A 19,932-nucleotide genomic window follows, 5' to 3' on the forward strand; every position below is an offset into this window, starting at 1 on the left:
AGTGATATGTAAAGTCTTCGGAGCAGGAAAGAAAGGAGCGGTTGAATGTCTTTGACTTGAACGCGGTCGCCGATGGCGCCTGATAAGTGGCGCTGACTCGATCGTCTTACTTTGATGGCTCTTCCGTCCAATCTGATTAGATATTGCAAGGACCCAGTAACCCCCACACCAAACCGTTCCGATTTCGTTTCTCCTGAAACCCGACATGGAATGCATGGTCCGCCGATACAACTACACTTGGGTATTTTGTTTGTGAGGGCCACAGAAAATACTAGCGCTCGTGAAGTAAGCTAATAGACGCGAAAGCAGCAACATTAGATACCACTGGGAGGGCAGAACGCTATCGTCGAGAATTACGAATAAGACATCACACCGAGAAAGAAGAGTAAGAATCATCACTAGATCAAAGGACCACTCTGATACTGCTGCTGCATATTTGGCAGATTCTGCCCCGTTCCGAACTGCCCTGCAGCGAATGAGGGCATCCCCGGTGCAGAACCGTTCATGCCAAACGGCGAGTTGCCAAGGCCAGGGTTTGACTGAGAGGTTGGGAGTGGTGGTGGTGGCTGGTTTGTGAAACCTGCCCCAGCGCCGAATGGACCGCCAGTCATTCCAGTTGAATTCGCAAACATGGTCGCCCTGAACGGATTCGCAGCACCCGCGGAACCTGTCATCTGAGGGCGGAGACCAACACCGACAGTCGATTGGCCCAGATTGCCTAATGCTCCTGTCGGCTGTCTTGTCAGCGCACTGTTCTGCTGAGACCCGAAGGCACCCGTCGACTGTGAGTTGAACGAATTGGGAAGTTGCGTGCTAAATGCGCCCGTCGGTTGCGAATTCAACCCGCCAAACCCAGTCTGCTGTGTGTTCAGTCCATTCAGCCCTCCGCCAAACATCAATCCTGACGTGGCCGCAGCACCATTTGAAGTCGGCGAAGAGAATTGTGGCTGAGGTGTCGACGGTGCCGATGGAATAGGCGGGAGCGATTCGAGCAGTGCTGCCCCGAATGATGATGAGGGTTTGAACGGCCTGAGGCCGCTCAAACCTCCTGTCTTCTGGGGCTGAAGTGCAGATGTCCCCATCGTGGGCGAGCCTAGTGACGTGTTGTTGGTCATGCCTGTAGGCTGGCTTGACAAAGAGGAGAAAAGAGAGTTAGAGAACGTGGAACCAGTAGTGGATGACGGCAGTGACGTCGGCTGCGGGTTCAGCGGCGACATGGCAGAAGGGTTGTCATTGGGCTCCCCGAGCTTATTGAACGTAAATGATGAAGCAACACTTGCCATAGCAGACCCTGTTGGATGTGTCCCGAACTGCGAACTGAAACCGCTTGTACCACCGGGTGATATCTGCTGTTGCTGTTGCTGCTGCTGCTGCCAACCACCCTGCATGCCATTCTGCTGGCTGTTCTGTGCAGCACCCATCGCAAGCTCGAACAATGTCGGCGGCTTTGGCATGGGCGGCGGAGCAACGACAGGCGTGCCGAATGGATTCCTTGATCCTGTTTGATGCGTCTTGATCGGCTGTGCAGGGGGCGGACCCGACGACGTTGATGACGTCGACGGGTGTGAAGTAAGAGGAGCAGACATCGGACGCGCAGGACCAGCATTAGCAGCATAGCCATTGGGCTGTTGCGCAATGGGCGCGGCCATTTGTGAGGACCCATGCATAGAGCCGAACGCGCTGAATGAGGGCATGTTCGCGCCCGTTTGCAGCGCTTGCATCCCCGTGCTCTGCGTAGGGAAGGGGTTCGTATTGATAGGCTGCTGTGGTTGTTGCTGCTGACCCATGCCCATGTTGAACGCCGCCATCCCGGTCATCTGCGGTAGCATCATTGTCTGCCGGAAGGGGTTCGAGCCAGTCGCTTGTGGCTGGAGGAACCCAGTTTGCTGCGGCTGCATGAACGGCGCAGGCTGCTGCTGCTGCTGCATCTGCATACCGAATGGATTTGTCGCCGTGTGCTGGGCCATGATGAAGCCCGTCGGCTGTGGCTGCATCTGCATCTGCTGCGGTGCGAATGGTGCACCCGTCATCATCTGTACCTGGTGTTGAGCAAAAGGATTGTGGGCAGCATGTTGCTGGAAGTAGGCGCCGGAAGGACTGCTGTGCGATTGAGCTTGACAGTAATACTGACATTTCGTGCAATGTAGCCTACCTGTTAGTTTGAGGGTTGAACATCGTCTGCTGCTCTCCTTCGATCGCCGAGAAGAAGTCTATCATCGCCTGGCTGTTGGCGGCCTTGCTAGCTTCAGCGGGAGTCTCGGTCGATGTCGAGGGCTTCGTCTCAGGCGCTGCATTGACAGCTCAATAGACGTACTCCGTCCGACAGTAGTGACATACCTTTCTCCTCAATTTTCGCTTGAGGTACGGGTATAGCCCTGCTACCTGGCTTATCAGCAGCCTCCTTGTTCGCTTTGTATTCTATTCGGTTTTGTTCGAAATTCGGGTCGTTAAGGTACTCTTCAAGGGCTCCCGCTAAGGAGACTGGAGCCTGAGGAATTATAAGTCCCACTAGCTAACAGCAAGGGGTAGGAACTGACATGGCGGAGATTGGGGACAGGGACGTTTAATATGTTCTGCAGCTTCTTGGCGACACTGAGGTATTCGACAACATGTTCCGTCTGCTCGCAGAAATGGCGATACAATTTCAGGGCTTCTTGTGCATCGCTCTTGAACATTTCAAAATAGTGTTCCAATACGTTGATGACACCCTCGTTGCAAGCCTGGAACAGAATCAGCAGATCTTTGACCAACATGCGGAGGGCCGTGATGTTCAGCTCGTTATCCAGGTCATCGAGGTAGAACTTTCATAGGGGTGAGCACTGCACCAGCATACCGCGATTGATATACTCACTCGGCATTCGACAAGCGCATCAATCATCTTCTGCACGACTCTAGTTTCCCGCAGCAAACCCTTCTCCACTGTCATCACCCGCAACTTCCTTCCAGAAATGGTCTTGCTTCGTTGCATTCCTCCATAGTCCAGATCTCTCATAGCCGACCGGGAACGGTACGAGCTCGAACCCATCTCCTCGATTGCGGCAGAGTTGCGCATGTCCCGGTTGTTCTCAGACTGCACACGAATAGCGTCGTGCTTCAACTGTGCATACGCGCGTATGCGAATGTCGAGGTAGTTTGCATAGTGCTGGATGTTTTGCGGAGCGTTGTACCCTGTGCAGAGAGTCAATATCATGATCGCTGGACATGAAGCAGACGTGCCTTCCCAGCTTCCCGCAGATACATTCTTCAGCCTGAGAACATCGGATGACGACAAATAGGAGAGCACATTGTCTGTCGAACCGTTGCGAATCATCATGTGCAGCACGATGAGCGCCTTGAACACAACCTGGACGATGAAGTATGTCAACCGGGACATCAATAGTAGAGTTCAATCCTGCGCTCACCAAGACATTCGGTTCACGGAACCTCGGAACCAATGCCCTGCACACATCATGGACTGCCCCGTCTTCAGACCAGGTGGCGGCAAGGATCGGATCCAAGTACTGATGCGAACTTAATGAAGTGCCAGCACTTCCAATGAACATGAGAACATGCCTTGGCCTTCGGCGGGTTAGGCTTTGGCTTGCAAGCCCCTTTGACCGCCTTCTCGTAGCTTGACATGCCTGCAGGGAGGGTGCGAGGACGAGCGGACGAGAGTCAGCGACAAAGGCGGTTGCAGAGCGTCGAGGTCACCGGTGGCGACGGTTCCCAATATGGCAAGCCCTCATAACGATGAATCTGAGTGAGAGGACCGCATCCGTTCCATCCAGTCTCCTCCAAGTTATTCCGCACGGAACATAATTCGTTGCGTGTCGCCCGACACGCTGCTAGAAAGATATCCTGCGAATTCGAACAATTTGCACGGTCGTGATCTATCTGCTGCGCATAATCCACTGCTGCTGCGCCTCATCTATGTTCTCTCCTTTCCATCTCCTAGCCCTGGGTCTCTGTGCGTGAAGCTGCCACCATTCGGGCATCTAGTTTTTTTCGTCGTCTCCGTCGCCTCATAGGCTGGCTTTTGGCGACACTCTCCATGTTATCTCACATGCTCTCGTCTGTCTTGGACTCCTTCAAATACCGGCGCGTACATAGTCGCCACCTGGGCTTTGCTGCATTTGCCTGCCTCGTTATTCTCACACTCTACTATTTTACATTACCACGACATGACAAGTCAGCCGTGCATTACAGGTCTCCATTCGTTAGCAATACTTCGCGGGAAGAGTGGAGGCAGCGCGCAGAGCAGGTGAAGCAGGCCTTCCGTCACGCTTACAGCGGATATGAGAAGCATGCCTGGGGTTATGACGAGCTACTGCCATTGACAAATGGAAGCAAGAATAAGTGAGCACATTCAATCATCCTCTGTTTCCACGTCCGCCTTGAGCGATGCATGGAGAAATTAGAAACGACCCGCTTCCCTTCCAACACGGTGTCCCCTTATTTCTCATATGCCCTCTTCAAGCATATGCTTAGTTATGCTTTGCGTTTGTGGATTTTGGGAATAGCGAAGAAGCTATTCGTTATGTTCAGATCGAGCCCCAGGTATATCGTTTGTGGCATGCCAAATTCTGCCAGATTGCGTAGTAATGCGCATACACCTTGCCAGCGAGCTTGCTGTCTCCCCCGCAATATCATTCTGCCGAGCACAACGTAGCCTAGGATGGGCTCTTACGTGGCATTGTCACTACGGTTATTATTTACCCTCGGTCTTTCACTGTGACATATGCTAAACATGGGCCGTTCGGGCGCATTTTGCACACTCAGTTATTCCCTTACGGGGTTTCTGTTGGCATGGCTTACAGGTACATCATTGCATATTCGGCCTTCATAAGCCGGCGATGAAAAGAGAGTTTGCCACTTGCTGGGACGCGCGTCAGATTGTCTTGCTCGCCTGCACTGTAACTCGTTTCCATACTGTCTGTTCATATACTGTTCCTTCAATTCCAGGCAATGACAATATGCAAATGAACTGACCTTTGTTCACTCCACAGCTTCAACGGATGGGGGGTGATGCTGTTCGACTCCTTAGACACGATGATCATGATGGACCTCCACGACGAATTTGCGCGAGCCCTCAAAGTGGTCGAACGAGCCGATTTTTCGCCTAATCCAGTGAGTCCGTATTTCGCGCGTGGTACAGTTCATTTGCTAGGATGATAAATGTAACAATTACCGTAGTCTATTACGCAGAATCCCGGCTTCGCCCCGTTCTTTGAGACGGTAATCCGCTACTTGGGAGGGCTCCTGGCGGCCTACGCACTCTCCCACGAGCCCATCCTTTTGCAACGCGCAGATGATTTGGGTCGAATGCTCTCTCCAGCATTTGACACACCCGTGGGCTTCCCAATGTTCGGTGTCAACACGGTCACGTAAGTAAGATTTCGCCACACCTCCGCACTGCCGCAGTGCTTTGTGTTCGCGAGATTGACATTTACATCAGGGGCGAAACTATAGGCCCGGTGGTCGGCATCCTGGCGGAGATTGCCAGCTGTCAGCTTGAGTACACTTATCTTGCACAGCTCACCGGAAGGAGGTCGCATTGGGAGAACGTAAGTGGCATGTGGATCGTGTGATGCGTGGCTTAGCTGAACTCTGAGAGGATAGGCGGACGTCGTCGTGCGGAACCTCGCTAACGCGGGTATGGATATGCTTCCCAGGCGCTGGAATCTTGAGACGGGCAGGCCGATCGATTGTATGTCCGACGCCTTTTCTGTGTTTCCAGGCTCGTTGACCGACGATTTATGTGATGCAGTGGTTTTATCAGTCGGTGCTGCGTCGGATAGCGCTCACGAATATCTATTGAAGCAGTATCTGCTCACTGCGCAGACAGACAAAGAAAGTTACCAGATGTGTGAGTATCAACATGACTGTTGGTGGCCGTGCACCGCCCGCTAACTCCAGCGGCAGACTTGCGAACCACGAACCACATACTAACCCACATGCTCTATCTCTCAGAGAATCGCGAGCTGCTTTACGTGACGGACACGTCGCATGACAACTTTGCGCCTAGTCACCGTTTTGAACACCTCTCATGCTTCCTCCCGGGTTTGTTCGCGCTGGGTGCAGATCAGCTCGACCTCTCCTTGGACCATCTTGACCGTAGGACGCTTCGCCCCGAGGGCCGACGCGCATATGATCGTCTCAAAGGCTACGATCTGCGTGAGCTGCATAGATGGGCCGCGGAGGGTCTTGCGACGTCATGCTACCTCATGTACGCCGACCAATCAACCGGTATCGGGCCCGATGAGGTTATCTTCCAGCCTAAGATGCCTGCAGCTGCATCCGAGACGCGGTGGCCGTTTGGGTCGCAGTATCAGGGCAAACTGTGGATTGACTACGTGGACGACTGGCGGAAGAGAGGACAACGTGGCGTGCCTCCGGGTTTGGGCGACAAGCCTCCAGTGCGCTTCACTGAGGAGGAGCTGAAAAGTGCCAGGTTGAGGAAGATGAGAGTGCCGGAGCGAGACTACGTGATACACAACAGCAAGTTCCTGTTACGTCCAGAGGTGTGTGAGTTGCAGGCGCAGATGTCGCGGCGTGGTTGACGATTGTCGTAGACCATCGAGTCGCTGTACATCATGTGGCGGACGACGGGCGATCCCATTTGGCGCGAGCGAGGGTGGGCACTCTTCGAAGCTATAGAGAGAGAGACGAAGACAGATTCGGGCTACGCGTCGGCACTGAACGTGCTGGCCTCGCCCGCCCCTCTCATGGACGATATGCCCAGGTAAGGGGTCCAAACAATCTGGCCGAGTTCGGGCGCTGATTATCTGCTACGGCCCTTCTTTATGTAGTTACTTCCTGGCCGAGACGTGCGTATCGCCACCCCCGCCATCCCCATATTCCCCGTGGTGCTGACCTTTAGCCCCGCATTAGCCTAAAATACCTGTACCTCCTGTTCCACGAGGAGGATATCGTCCCACTGGACCGCTGGGTGTTCAACACCGAAGCACATCCTTTCCCGGTGTTCTCGTGGTCCCCGTGGGAGAGGAGCAAGTTCGGCATTCCAACGCCCTCCTTGCCATGAGGTCTCCGCGGTGCGCGGTGGGGCGCCACATCTCGTAAGATAGCGTACGTTTCTTCTTTGATCAGTCCGAAGATCCGAAGTTCAGATTCCGAACTTAACAGGGCTTTTCACGGCAGACAGACCGTTCGTCGGCATTCGCGAGCTTGGCAGCGGACGTTCCTCTGGCGAGATCGCTCTCGAGCGCGGTGATTGTGCATACGAGAAGGAGGTCATATGTGTACGGGCCACTAGACTGCGGTTGATACAGTGAGGGCGCCGATTGACTAGATATATCTTACACCGATGATTGAGAGTCCTGATTATCTTGCCACCTGACCTTAGAGGCGCTTTTATGTATGAGGAATGATCGTATTATGTGTAGACCGTCTAGGTGTCTACCCCTGAGTGTGCGAGTGTTTTGAAGTGATCCGGCAAGGCGGGGGCGCTGCGCCCACTGGAGGACATTCTGCCTGAATTGGTGCCATCGGTCGGCATCAGCTGCCAGATGTCCGGAAAAGATCGGTCCGCTCGTCCCCCTCAACAGAGCTTAGGAGTCGGCCGGGGCATATGAATATGAGCCTTCTCCACATTTTCCGCAGGCATTTCTTCTTCTCCACTCCCCGCCTCCACTATCGCTATCTGACCATGCCTTCGCTCAGGCAAGGAGAGTTCGTCGGCTCCCTCGACTGTGGCACCACGTATGTCTCGTCGCGCTGCGGAGTCTTGTGCATCCCTAACCGAGTTGACACAGGTCCACTCGTTTTCTCATCTTCAACAAGCATGCGGACATCGTGGCTCAATACCAAATTGAATACCCACAGTATTACCCCGAGCCAGGGTGAGTTCGACGCGTCTTGACATTGTTATAACGCGTTTTTGATCTCTTCACTCGCAGATGGCACGAACAGGAGGCGGACGAGATTGTGGAGAGTTGCGATGTGTGCATCACGAAAGCATGCGAGACCCTCGAAGAAGCAGGCTGGTCGAAGAACAGCATCAAAGTGATCGGTGCGTCACTGATCTTCTCCCGTATCTTGTCACTGACACCGACTCTCACGCGCCGTGCTCGCAGGGATCACGAACCAGCGTGAGACCGCCGTCGCATGGAGTCGCAAGACCGGCAAGCCCCTCTGCCGCGCCATCGTCTGGGACGATTCCAGGACGAAGAACACCGTCACACACTTTGAACATAAGATTGGTTACATCGGTCTTGAGGTCGAGCCTGGAGTCATCCGGAAGGGCCAAGAGGGAGAGCACGCTCTAAAACAGCTGTCAGTGGGGTATTTTGAGACACTGTCGGTCACTATGCTGAGCTACAGCTAGGACCGGCTTGCAGCTGTCAACCTACTTCTCCGCCATCAAGCTACGATGGATGATTGACCACCATGAAAATGTTAGAAAGGCACACGAAGAAGACGACCTCCTTTTCGGAACGGTGGAATCCTGGATTGTCTATGTGAGTGCTCCGCATGCGGATTTCGCAGGGTCTTCGATGCGTTTACCAAACTACCTTATTCTTTAGTGTTTGACTGGCGGTAAAGGACAAGGCTTGCATGTCACGGAAGTGACGAACGCATCCCGTACCCTCCTCATGAATCTCCACACACTACAATGGGACCCTATCCTCCTAGATTTCTTCGAGATCAAGCCATCGGTACTCCCCAAAATCGCTTCGTCCTCCGAGGTGTACGGCCAGGTGGCGTACGGCGCGCTCAAGGGTGTGAAGATCGGCGGCCTCGTCGGAGACCAGCAGGGTGCCCTCGTCGGTAACAAGTGCCTGAAGCAAGGGGAAGCCAAATGCACTTACGGCACCGGCGCATTCCTGTTGTTCTGCACAGGTGCCGATATCGTCTCGAGCGCGCACGGGTTGTTGAGCACGGTCGCGTACCAGAACGGGCCTGGTGCCAAGCCCGTTTATGCCCTGGAGGGATCCAGTGAGTCTACAACTCCTCGTACCCGTCAAGGCATGCAGGTGTTCATGGTGTATTGCAGTCGCCGTCGCTGGAAGCGCGATTAAGTGGTTGGTGTAATCCGCTACCGCTGCTGCGCTGGGATTTACTATCGCTGTCTCTCTACAGGTTGCGCGATTCTATGAAGATGATATCCTCCGCACCCGAAGTTAACACTCTTGCGGCATCGACACCCGAGACCGGCGGAATCTACTTCGTTCCCGCATTCTCAGGTCTGCTCGCACCATACTGGGACCCCGGAGCAGGTGGCATGCTCATCGGTAACTCTGATCGTGATCATGTTTTTGTCAGCTGTTTGCTCATCGCCGTCCGCAGGCCTCTCCTCATATACCACGCCGGCGCACATCTGCCGAGCGACGCTGGAGGCAAACGCATATCAGACGCGCGAGATCCTCGAGAGCATGAAGCTCGACTCGAAGACGGAACTTAAGCACCTCATGGTCGACGGCGGCATGACAAATGGCGACATGGCGATGGAAATCCTCGCCGATGTCGGTGGTTTCACTGTCGTCCGGCCCGAGATGAGAGAGTGCGTGTCCCGTTTAAGTTTTTATTCTCCGCCTGCTGATCTGTTGCACCTTAGATCGACTGCATTGGGCTCCGCGCTCCTCGCGGGCTCCGCTGTGCGCCTGTTTGGGTGGGACATCAGCAAGCCTGAGACGCTTGCGGAGGTGAACACAAAGGGCACGCGCGAGTTCAAGCCCGATATGTCGGCGGAGACGCGCGAGCGCAAGTGGCTCGGGTGGAAGCGTGCGGTCGAGCGTTCTCTCGGGTGGGAGGAGGGCATTGACGAATGACGCCGCCGGGCGCTGACCGCCCTCGCGCATGGCGAGAACGTCGAGACGAAGGCGAGGGCGAAGTTATAGGTGGTAGGAAGGTATCGTAGGAATGCGATAGTGATATTGTAGCAAAATGTATTATCACGATATACCGAGCTGTACTTTGCTTTTGTGTATGATCTTCGGATGTGAGATATTGAAAGGGCTCAGAGAGCAGTAGCGGATCTTCACTTGTGCGTTTTGCGCTCTCTGAACAGTAATCAGCATGTTAGCAGTCATCTGACACGGCATTAGGAACACCTCACGTCGCTTCTACCATAGGAGATGGAGAGACGACAGCTGGCGCGTATAATTAGACGCACCGTGATCGACGGAAGACATATGATTGTCTAGCATATATCGAGCTTTAGAAATAGACTTGGAGCTGGCGACCACGTAGCATATGGACTTTTTGAAAAAAGTACCGTATGAACACCCAGAGAAATAACTGGATTTGTAAGACGAATCGTCAGGCCTTTCGGCGCGCATATACCCAGTGATACGCACCGTTCTTCCAGGCTTCCAGCTGTGCGTTCTCCGCAGAAACTCACGATTGGAGAGCCTCAACTTGTAGCAATCAAAGGGGTATTTAGATATTAAATTAACTGTCGACTGAATTTGAATAGTGATGGTCAGCGGTCAAGTTCAACGGCTGGAGAGAAGAGCTTGCTGCGATGTGCCAGACGCGAGCCACACCCACGTGACCGCGTTTGACAACCGCATGCGGCACCTCGCGCGCGGGCGCCACGCTCGTCTCGAACTAAATCGTGCATGCTATTGTCGCTCCTCCTTCCTGCACGCGCTGCAGCCATTCATCACTCCTTTGCTTCTTCAATGACTTTGGATGTCTCTACCATGGAAGAAACGCAAGTCGCGCCTTCGCAAGCTGCTAAACGCGGGACTCGATGGAGACGACGATGCTGAGGGTCTCGCACTGGACCGCATTCTGCACGGGCAAAGTGTCATTGGCAAGACTGGTGAGTCAAACGCATTATGGGTGTGCATTCTATAATTTAAAATGTGTATTTATGTAGCGAAGACTAATCAAGTTGATACACTGCGATTCTCTGACAAGGATCTGAATATGCTTGGTACGCTCGAATACGGCCAATACGGGATCGTGCGTGAAATGCTCTTGTTGTAGTTGTCCATTTGAGTTATATTCTATTCTCAGATTGACGTTGTGACCTGCAAGCTGGACGGCCGCGTATACGTGCGCAAGTCGACAGAGAAGCGGTTCGCGATGAAGATCCATGACGTAGGTCAAACCACTTTGCTAATATATGGGGACTGACGCACGTAACCAGCAATGCTCTCCCCAATTTGAGCGCGACATCCTGTTGAAAGCGCGTAGAACGCAGACGAAATGGGCCCCGCATCTGCTGTGTGCGTTCCAGACGCCAACGCACCTCAATCTCGTGATGGACTACGCGGAAGCAGGCACGATGTCGGACGTCCTGGAGTCCAGCCCGTATGAAGGTAGGATACCTGAAGACGACCTCATGTGGTGGGCACCGCAGATCGTCAGTGCGATTGACTGGTGTCATTCGCAAGGCTTCGTACACCGGTAGGCTTCATTCGCTCCCAGTGCAGCTCATTCTCCCATGTCCCTCCTCCAGTGATATCAAGCCTAATAATTTTGTGCTCACTCCTACGTCGCACCTGATGCTGATTGACTTCGGCTCAGCAGCGCCGCTGCTCCCTCGACAGTCGGATGGCAGCCAGATGGTGCCCAAGCAACATTGCCTTGTCCCGTGTGGCACCTGCGATTACATCTCTCCAGAGATTCTCAAAGCACACGAAGAGGCTCTAGTAGAGATGGAGATGGCGGATGACATGTGTCCGCTCATAACTCCGGCAGACGTTGGCGGATACGGGCGCGAGACCGACTGGTGGAGCATGGGCGCCATGCTGTACGAGATGGTGTATGGAGCTGCTCCGTTCTTTGCGAAGGAGATTCGCCAGACGTACGTAAAGATCGTTAATTACTATGTACGTCTATTCCTTCCTTGAATGAGCTGTATCACCGTGTATTTATCCTCTGACTACGAAACATTGCAGAAAAACCTTAAGCTTGATAAATCTGTTCTTATCTCATCACATCTACAAGATCTCTTGAAGCGGTACGTTCATGGACTTCATACACACACTACGCCGTCTCATGTCTCGACAGGCTGCTGACGGACGCAGAGCTGCGGCTCGGCCGTTGCAGCATAGATGATTTGAAAATGCACCGTTTCTTCCAAGGTACGGAGTGGTCCAGCCTTCATCACAGTGAGCATCACTATTATTCAGCAACGTGAATTGTTAGTAATCTGACCCTGTGATCTCCCCGCACAGAACAACCACCAACTAACCTTCATTTACCGCAGTTTACATACTCAGCGCCAGTACATCCCGAGGACGTACCTCATGCATGTTCTCCACCAGACGCGTCACAGTCTCGGGCGTACGCATTCTCAGCCTTGTTTCAGTCGTCGCCCATCCCCGGTCAAGGTAGTCCCCCTGAAACATCCCATGCGGTTGGGAGTGCGAACGCCCCTGGAGGTCGCTCGATACTACGCGAGCAGCCTCTTGCCTCATTCATCGGTTTCTCCTGGGGCCCCGCGAGAGACGCGTTCAAGCACACGAACAAGGACCCGCTGCCGCAAGATCAGCCTGTCCTGAACACGCCTCGTCCGCTCCGTCGCTCTGTGCCAGCTACGCCCTTCCCTCGCATTCCTCTCGAGCGTGGCGACGGAACGCCAAATGTCCCGCGCTATCCGTTCGCCACGCCGATGCGGCCGAACAGGGACGCGCCATTCCACACATTGCCTCGTGCAAGCACCGTCCGCCGCACGGTACAGCGTCGAGCCGTCTCCGACCGCGAGGCCATGAAGCAGCTCGTGAGCTGCGTTGGCATGAGTGCGCGGAAGCGTGTGCTCGAGAGCGGACGCAAACCGCGCATCCTCACTTCGGCCAGTCGCTCATCGCCGTTGAAGGAGCTCCGCTTCGACAGCTCCGTCGTTGTCGTGAGCGCGGCGGGCGCGGTGTCGTACAAGCTCGAGTCTGTGACGCAGTCTGACAGCACGTTCATCACGTCGCTCCTGTCGGGCTCAGGCTCGGGCTCGAGCGAAAGGCTTGCCCAGGGTGCCCTTGGAGAGGATGATGGCGGGATGGACGGCGAGTCGGATTCTGACCTCCCGTCCAGTCCGAGCCCGAGCCCTAGACCGGGGTCTGCCCAGTCAACGATGTCGAAGAGAAGCAGGAGCCGTTCATCCACGACCTCGAGCTCCCACTCGCGGGGAAGCCAGGGTAGCATCCAACCGACAGAGATGATCAAGCGACCTTTCTCTCCTCCCATCTCATTACCGCCGCTTTGGAGGCCGAAGTCGCCATTGCCACCGCAAAAATCCCATCTAGACATCTTTACAGCAGACCTTGCTCTGTCGGATGCCACTCTGAATGGCTTTGATCGGAGATACGCTAAATTGATGGAGGATATCTCACGAACGGAGCGTCGGCTGCAGAAAATCTCCACGAAATTCTGCAACAAGGACTAGGCTGGTGCATCTATATTCTGATATGCAGTATGTAGAGTTAACTAGATGCTTGGACACGCGATATCTTGCCTAGGAAGACCGGACTTTCTTCAGCTATGACTAATTCGATAATGCGATTCCTGCTGTGATGGCTGCACTCTCCGAAGGATATGCATGGATGCCCAGAATGTGAATGAACGTCATCGACCGAATTTCTTCAGCGGGTCCGACTTTTTCCTGCCCCTTCCAGCACTTCCGCCTCGCCCCCCTCTGCCTCTGCCTCTGCCACGTCCGCGACCGCGGCCACTATTTTTGACGAACGGAACAAAGCCGACGTCTCCGTTCGCGTTGCCTGTCTGCGCTTCGACAACCTGTTCTGAGCCTGGAACAGGTGCAATGCGCGGCAGCAGATATTTTGGCACATGCTTCATATGTGGTTGGACACGGGTTGGGTGCAGTGACTTGTCGTGCCGGAGATATTCGAGATCGTTCGGATTGTCTTCGAAATGTGCCTACGCGTGGTTTATCAGTGAGACATAGCTCCTTCCTGAATGGCACGGACCTACCTTGAGCTTGTCCGAATTGAGTATCTCCGCCTTCAGCTCCTTGATCCTGGCCTCCTTGATGGCGCTCCTCGTGACAGCCCGGAGCGCATCCTCCATGCGATACCTGAACGCCTCCACCTGCTTCATATCGAATTTGTACTCTTTGATCTGGCTACCACGCGCCGCCTGCTCGCGCTCAATCCGCTCAAACACCTTCTCATCCTCCTTGGCACTCTGCAGACCCCCGACCACCTTGTTCTTGCCCCACTGATCGCGCGGCACGACGAAGGAGAGCGCCATGCCTGTCCGCCCTGCACGGGCCGTGCGGCCTACGCGATGCGTGTACGCACGTGCTGAGGAAGGAAGGTCGAAGTTGATGACGCAGGACACGTCGATGAAGTCCACACCGCGCGACACGCCGTACTCGGCGTCGGTTTTTCGGCGATGCTTTCGCTTGTTCGATTTTGAGGACTTCTTTGTTTCCGGCGATTCGACTGGTCGCTTGCGCTTCGTCGAGGAGCGGGACGCGGACGGCTCGTCTGCGTCCTGATTTCCCGTGTCTTCCTGTTGTGGCGGAGGTTCCCGCTGCGTGGTGATGACTGCATGAAATTAGCGCATCACAAGGTACCACTCTGCTCTTGCGAACGTACACTCTTCATCGTCATCATTTTTTCCTGCATCTTCGTTCTGCTCTTCCTCTTCCTCTTGCACATCCTCAGAATCGTGCTCCATACGGCCAGTGCTCTCGTCAGAGGCTATTATATAGTCATAGACGCCCTTGTTGAATTCCTGTACGGTATGGTACCTGGCAGCAGGTGAGCGATAGATACCAGTATATACGCATTAAACGTACCGGGAGTTGAGCGGCAGCTCCGAGTTCAGGACACAGCTCTTGATCGAGAACTGCTCCAGGAAGAGCTTCAAGCGATAACACCGATCGACGTCGTTCACGAAGAGGATACATTTTCCCTTGATGAGCTTCAACTTGAGGATGACGTAGGTCAGCAGGAACTTGTCGACCTCTGAACACCTAGAGGTTAACGAGGTCATTAAACAGGCATATAGATCGATTTCATTTCGCATACCGGACAGAGTATTGTGTCAAATTTGCTGCTTCATCCTCGTCTTCTTCCAGTCTTAGAATAGCCTAAGTCATCCATGAAATTCTGTCAATCAGAGCCATACAAGTCATCAGACGCACAGGATTTCGTAGAGCGAGACCCTTGAGAGCTTCGACGTCCTCCGTCATGGTCGCACTCATTAAGAAGGACTGGAAGACCTTAGGCAGATACCCTCCGTTGAAGATCTGTCTCACGTCCTCATCGTGCCCATACGATAAAATCAAGTCCGCCTCGTCAATCACAAGTGTGTCCAGAGACTCGAGCGATAGAGTCTTATATCAAGAGAATTAGACAACGACCGGACCCATAGACAGAGAGACACACCTTCGATTGCAACAGCGCCAGGGCGCGTGAAGGTGTTGCGATGACAATATCTGGTCGGTCCGACAACAACGTTCTGGCTTTCGAGAATTAACGAGGAGGACACGAAATGTTACGTGCATGTGACCTCACCTCTGTAATTGATTTGATGTTCCCGCAGATATGTTGGCCACGATAACCTCCTTGTCGCAATAGGCCAGAAGTCCGCGGAGTTGAGTCGAAACTTGCTCGGCGAGCTCACGAGTGGGTACAAGGATAAGAGCTCGTGTGGCTTGTCTAGAAGCATCCTCGGCAGGAATATTCTACGAGGGGGTCGTCTCAGCATATGTATCCACTGTGGAGCCACCCGATGAGAAATGCACTTCGACGGTGCATGCATCCCGGGTTGACTGAATGCAAAGCAACCATTCGATGTGTGACGGAGATAAGACAAACTCAGAGTGATGAGCCCATGCATACCCACAGCTTTAGCGTTCAAGATTTTTTGCACGGCCGGAATGCAGTATGCGGCAGTCTTTCCACTTCCCGTACGTGCTCTCGCGAGAATGTCGCGATTTTCAAACGCAATCGGGATTGCCTTCGTTTGCACAATAGTTGGCCGCGAGAACCCCATGTCCGCGAGTGCTCGCAACAAACGAGCATCCAGTATGTGAGAGAAAGAGGCGAAGCTAGCTTTCGAGTCTACCAGACGTGCATCAGGCATGGCTGCAGCGAGCTTAGGTCAAAGACCGATTTTGTGAAATCCAGCGGCAGTAGTTTCAGAGAGTAAATTTAGTGCGGACGAGTTACGTGTGCAGTCGCGAGTCGGTATGCAAGCTGTTAGACTTCAGAGAGATTTTCAGCGGCGAGTACAGAGCAAGGAGGGACTTTCCATTCTTGGGTGCCGATCATCTCACCACGTGTTGGACGCGTGAGACGAAGACACCACGGTCACGCAAGGCCACGCCGCGTCCTTAATTCGATGCGCCACAAGTATTCCTGCTAGATTCTCCTGCCAGTACCCTTTGGGCGGCCTGAATCCTATATGAAGCAGCAGCTCAAAGTGGCTCGTATCATTTAAAACTTCTCTAGAATCCGAAATGTCGTCACAAGAGCTATCAGTAGAAATATCCACAAAACCCGCGGAAGCTGTCAGTGCTATCCCGTGTGCGATGTGAGTGAGGTTCAACTTGATGCTTTTTCAAGCGTGCTAATTGCTGACAGCTGTCGGAGACAGTTCTCGAAGTACACATGCCCCGGATGCAATGTACCATACTGCTCTCTGACATGTTTTCGATCTGAGGTGAGTACAAGAGGAATCGCTATCGTAGCCCTGCACGATGCTGAGAAGTTTTATGTCGTACGCAGGCTCATGCGGAGTGTTCAGAATCATTCTACCGCAAGGAAATCGAGTCTGATGTCCGCAGCGCCCCGTCAAAGACTGCCGAGGAGAGGCAAAAGATGATGGAGCTGCTGAAGCATTTCGAGGAGGATTCTATGGACGACAGTGTCCTGGGAGCGCTTCAGGGAGAGGAGGATGAAGATGGTGGTACTGATTTGGCGGAGAGGGTTGGCGGACTTGATCTTGGTAGGTATACCTATTTACCTTGGACACTACTCACGAATACGTCACAGACTCGGCATCCTATGATGAACTATGGGCTGCGCTCACTCCTGAGGAACGCGGGAAGTTCTCAAAGGCCTTGAGTGACCCGAATAGTGAACTTGCCAAGCAGTTGTTGACAAGCGAAGAACTGAAGCAAGAACTCATTGAGCCGTGGTGGGAGTCACCTTCGGACGCTGAATTAAACGAATCCAAGCCAACCGCTGCTTCCCGTAATCTTCAAAAGAGAAAATATGGAAAGCTACCCGACATCATTGAGGTTCCACCTTCCATCATCAGCACCTCGCAATCGCCGGGCAAAGTCCCTTTGCTGCTCTACAATCTCTGCGCAATCTGGTAAGTCAACATCTTCACCGCTACTCATGCCAAACTGGAGCTCACATATGTAGTAGCATAACCTATGCGTATCTTAACCGCTACTTCTCCACGTCGCCACTGTCAATGATGGCTCCAAATAGCCCGGAGCGTGCGGAAGCACGGCGCCTTGTGGCTCAGCTGATTCCCTTCCTGATAGATCGCAAGTCTCAGCTGGTGCACCCAACGCTCTCTAGTGTCGTCACAGACCTATGGTCACGGTTCACACCGGTAATGTACCATCCCAGCCTTTTCAGAGTTATTATTGAGCTGAGTGTTTTCTTCATTACATACGGACAGGGGGAGATGACTCCTGCCTTTTTCGCCCTCCTACTACGTGATTCTTCGACGCTTTTACGGCCTTCTACAGTGGTAGAGCTAGGTGATGCAATTCAAGGATCCAGTTCTAATGCGCTGGGCGGAAGTGTGTCTCGTGATTTGGAAGGTCACCCCAATGCAAATACACTGCGCGCCTTATCCGATTTATCCACGCTTTTCAGCGGACCTACGCACTCATCGTCGTCCGCATCTTCTGCGTCGTCCTCAGCACCTTTAAGAGTGGCTACGAAACCCATTGCCGCGACGAACAAGCACATTCATGTTGCGCACAAGCTGACTTTCTACGCTGCACATGTCCTCAGCGTGCCTCCACTTCTGCTGCGTGCGCTTGCGGATGAAACTGCCCGCCGTGCAGATGTCGTGGCTCGGGAAGGCTTGGATGTGCAGAGCGGAAGTACCAGTACCCAACGTTCAGCAGGAGTGCTACCTGGAGACGGCGCTCAAGCTGTTGGGCAGGGCGGTGCGGGCCGAGTCCGGATTGAAGAATTGACGTGATGGTATGTACTGTAATATTCCCGTCGCACACGCTGTAATCGCACTTCTCCTGATGAAATGCATGCAAACTAGTTCTAGTTTCTAAACTTTCCTGTTTCTACCTCCCGATTCGCCCACATGCTCAATATCCGTCTGATAACTGTGTATAACATTCATGTCTGGAGAACTTTCAAGTACTTTCGATGATGGTTCTTTACGATAAGCACAGACGCCCCATGTACGCAATGTTATAAACCACGGCATTGGAGCCGTGTCCATTCCGTGCCAATGCTCGCTACACAGGTCAATGTCGGTAATAGTGCTGCAGTGTTACATAAGGTCAGCGATATGTCTCACTATGAATACAACCAGAATGCGCAAGAATTCATGCTACGCCGAAATACATAGAGAGGGCGCCATGTTTAGACTGTTGAAGCCGGAAAATGAGGCGAAGCACTGTCGTCGATGGTTTGTCGCGGGTCTATAGGTGAGCTGTGCCCTCTTCGGTTTGTATAGTCTCACGTGTATGACGACATCGCAGTCATGACCCGAATGCAATCGCTATAAACGTGGAATTGTCGGATGTTAAGGTGCTGGGTACTGAAGAATGATTTTTTTTCTCTGCACGACCTACCCCGAGTTGATGCCCTTCTACTTTTACGGCACGGCTGAACAGATATCAATCATATCCTGCTCAAAAGGCTGAACGCGCAATCACAATTCTTCGACTCCGGCGTGGCATCAAAGATGTCACTCACGATGGTCCATTCAGCTATGAGGCGAAGCACCCCACCGACATCCACGATTTCTACTAGAGGTTGAAGGCGAGAAACCCAATTGCCATGGGAACCCTGGCGCTAGGCCAGACTGTCTACGTCGATACTCATTGTCTCGACTAGGAGACGCTGCCGGAGATTACTCTTCGCCGTCTTATCTTGCGTTCCGACCACAGACTTCCGATAGCGACGTTGCAAGGAATTCTGAACAAACTCAAGAACATCGCGCAACGTGCCGACGTTCTGCTGCCACAAAACATTATGCATGTAGTCAGGCGGGAGAGAGCCACCATTGGAGGGTACGAGTTTATTCCGATGAAGGATGTGCCCGAACAGCGAGACCGTATTGTTGAAGATCAGCCGTAGTTCCGGCCTCTACTGACATGCTTGCGATGCTCTTGTGGTAATGCCAGCTCCACTGAGACGAACGTATACATAAAAGACATAAAATAGCCTAGATATTACTCTGTATCTGGCTATGATGGATGAAAGAACTGAAAGGCGTATTTCTTGAGGGTTTGCCGCACGACTGAGTTCCACAGCAACGAAAGTGCCATAAAATGGTCCGATATCGTTCATTTCATGTCGCTGATAGTAGAAAAAATGTGAGACATTTATTAAAACCTGTCTGATTGTTGAGAGTACTCCAAGAGGCACTGCGAATCTGTCTCAGAGGCTATGGCATGATTGCTGAATGCTACTAGACTCGCTGGTCGGTGGCGTCGCCGTCTTGGCGCTATTTGCGTTGTGTTTATACCTGTAGGCGTATATTGAATCACGGGATCGTGAGAAGAACATTCCCTCTGCGCCTCCTTCCACAGTTTCAAGCCACGTCGCCAGCAACGGCTGGCACAGTATCTGGACTTCACCTCTTGTAAATCTCGTTCTGACAAGGCGGACGACTACCGGCATCTGGTCCAATCGAATTTGATCGTGGCGTTCACGCTCCGGGACTCGAAAATGGGCTTCTCTGATGGCCAACGGGAACTCTGCCGGAACTCTTCACTGTAGGCCTTGACAAAGGGACATCAACCATCGTAGAACAATGTGCTTGGGGGAAAAGCGAACACAATGGTATTTTAGCCACTGA

The 19,932-nt window shown here is 53.2% G+C and overlaps 6 protein-coding genes across 6 annotated transcripts; 4 read left to right on the plus strand and 2 right to left on the minus strand.

Annotated features, from left to right (window-relative positions):
* Positions 1–125: 125 nt before the first annotated feature.
* LAESUDRAFT_742908 (ANTH-domain-containing protein) lies at positions 126–3,697 on the minus strand. The gene is made up of 8 exons (XM_040911220.1): positions 3,553–3,697; positions 3,402–3,500; positions 3,217–3,343; positions 2,852–3,168; positions 2,538–2,801; positions 2,338–2,488; positions 2,153–2,288; positions 126–2,097 (listed from the first exon to the last, which is right to left on the minus strand). The coding sequence occupies exons 1-8, from the start codon at positions 3,616–3,618 to the stop codon at positions 399–401; spliced, it is 2,859 nt and encodes a 952-aa protein (XP_040765216.1). The 5' UTR covers positions 3,619–3,697; the 3' UTR covers positions 126–398.
* Positions 3,698–3,764: 67 nt separating this feature from the next.
* On the plus strand, positions 3,765–7,402 carry LAESUDRAFT_724928 (glycoside hydrolase family 47 protein). The gene is made up of 11 exons (XM_040908721.1): positions 3,765–4,335; positions 4,986–5,106; positions 5,173–5,363; positions 5,435–5,543; positions 5,599–5,686; positions 5,747–5,845; positions 5,902–6,500; positions 6,552–6,721; positions 6,789–6,806; positions 6,871–7,065; positions 7,123–7,402. Exons 1-10 carry the CDS (start codon positions 4,031–4,033, stop codon positions 7,019–7,021), a joined length of 1,851 nt encoding a protein of 616 aa, XP_040765217.1. The 5' UTR covers positions 3,765–4,030; the 3' UTR covers positions 7,022–7,065; positions 7,123–7,402.
* A 243-nt stretch (positions 7,403–7,645) lies between these two features.
* On the plus strand, positions 7,646–9,767 carry LAESUDRAFT_758490 (glycerol kinase; the record flags this gene model as incomplete). Its single annotated transcript, XM_040912452.1, has 10 exons — positions 7,646–7,698; positions 7,752–7,838; positions 7,896–8,008; positions 8,073–8,271; positions 8,324–8,456; positions 8,523–8,934; positions 8,993–9,020; positions 9,079–9,230; positions 9,286–9,499; positions 9,554–9,767. The coding sequence occupies 10 exons, from the start codon at positions 7,646–7,648 to the stop codon at positions 9,765–9,767; spliced, it is 1,605 nt and encodes a 534-aa protein (XP_040765218.1).
* Positions 9,768–10,632: 865 nt separating this feature from the next.
* Positions 10,633–13,330, plus strand: LAESUDRAFT_651211 (kinase-like protein; the record flags this gene model as incomplete). Its single annotated transcript, XM_040904292.1, has 8 exons — positions 10,633–10,765; positions 10,823–10,912; positions 10,946–11,046; positions 11,096–11,355; positions 11,408–11,780; positions 11,850–11,911; positions 11,962–12,062; positions 12,129–13,330. The coding sequence occupies 8 exons, from the start codon at positions 10,633–10,635 to the stop codon at positions 13,328–13,330; spliced, it is 2,322 nt and encodes a 773-aa protein (XP_040765219.1).
* LAESUDRAFT_698779 (DEAD-domain-containing protein) lies at positions 13,319–16,166 on the minus strand. Its single transcript, XM_040906356.1, has 9 exons — positions 15,760–16,166; positions 15,429–15,598; positions 15,300–15,372; positions 15,056–15,247; positions 14,940–15,001; positions 14,708–14,884; positions 14,476–14,659; positions 13,876–14,400; positions 13,319–13,821 (listed from the first exon to the last, which is right to left on the minus strand). Exons 1-9 carry the CDS (start codon positions 15,997–15,999, stop codon positions 13,510–13,512), a joined length of 1,935 nt encoding a protein of 644 aa, XP_040765220.1. The 5' UTR covers positions 16,000–16,166; the 3' UTR covers positions 13,319–13,509.
* A 110-nt stretch (positions 16,167–16,276) lies between these two features.
* Positions 16,277–18,266, plus strand: LAESUDRAFT_724932 (uncharacterized protein). The gene is made up of 7 exons (XM_040908722.1): positions 16,277–16,449; positions 16,500–16,578; positions 16,644–16,863; positions 16,911–17,235; positions 17,292–17,484; positions 17,554–18,089; positions 18,160–18,266. Exons 1-6 carry the CDS (start codon positions 16,376–16,378, stop codon positions 18,085–18,087), a joined length of 1,425 nt encoding a protein of 474 aa, XP_040765221.1. The 5' UTR covers positions 16,277–16,375; the 3' UTR covers positions 18,088–18,089; positions 18,160–18,266.
* The last annotated feature ends 1,666 nt before the right edge of the window (positions 18,267–19,932 follow it).

Source organism: Laetiporus sulphureus (assembly GCF_001632365.1).
Source record: "Laetiporus sulphureus 93-53 unplaced genomic scaffold LAESUscaffold_15, whole genome shotgun sequence".
In the NCBI taxonomy this organism is placed as follows: Eukaryota; Fungi; Basidiomycota; class Agaricomycetes; order Polyporales; family Laetiporaceae; genus Laetiporus; species Laetiporus sulphureus.

Bases quoted from the DNA above. Each gene is read 5' to 3' on its own strand.
- LAESUDRAFT_724928 (XM_040908721.1), top strand. From the start codon at position 4,031: ATGTTATCTCACATGCTCTCGTCTGTCTTGGACTCCTTCAAATACCGG. The intron at 4,336-4,985 runs GTGAGCACATTC...TTCACTCCACAG, and splicing joins ACAAATGGAAGCAAGAATAA to CTTCAACGGATGGGGGGTGA. The intron at 5,687-5,746 runs GTATGTCCGACG...TATGTGATGCAG, and splicing joins GACGGGCAGGCCGATCGATT to TGGTTTTATCAGTCGGTGCT.
- LAESUDRAFT_742908 (XM_040911220.1), bottom strand. From the start codon at position 3,618: ATGTCAAGCTACGAGAAGGCGGTCAAAGGGGCTTGCAAGCCAAAGCCT. The intron at 3,344-3,401 runs GTGAGCGCAGGA...TTCATCGTCCAG, and splicing joins TCCGTGAACCGAATGTCTTG to GTTGTGTTCAAGGCGCTCAT. The intron at 2,098-2,152 runs GTAGGCTACATT...ATCGCACAGCAG, and splicing joins TTCAACCCTCAAACTAACAG to TCCTTCCGGCGCCTACTTCC.
- LAESUDRAFT_698779 (XM_040906356.1), bottom strand. From the start codon at position 15,999: ATGCCTGATGCACGTCTGGTAGACTCGAAAGCTAGCTTCGCCTCTTTC. The intron at 15,599-15,759 runs GTGGGTATGCAT...ACCCCCTCGTAG, and splicing joins AAATCTTGAACGCTAAAGCT to AATATTCCTGCCGAGGATGC. The intron at 14,660-14,707 runs GTACGTTTAATG...ACCTGCTGCCAG, and splicing joins GAGCTGCCGCTCAACTCCCG to GTACCATACCGTACAGGAAT.
- LAESUDRAFT_724932 (XM_040908722.1), top strand. From the start codon at position 16,376: ATGTCGTCACAAGAGCTATCAGTAGAAATATCCACAAAACCCGCGGAA. The intron at 16,450-16,499 runs GTGAGTGAGGTT...AATTGCTGACAG, and splicing joins AGTGCTATCCCGTGTGCGAT to CTGTCGGAGACAGTTCTCGA. The intron at 17,485-17,553 runs GTAATGTACCAT...ACATACGGACAG, and splicing joins TATGGTCACGGTTCACACCG to GGGGAGATGACTCCTGCCTT.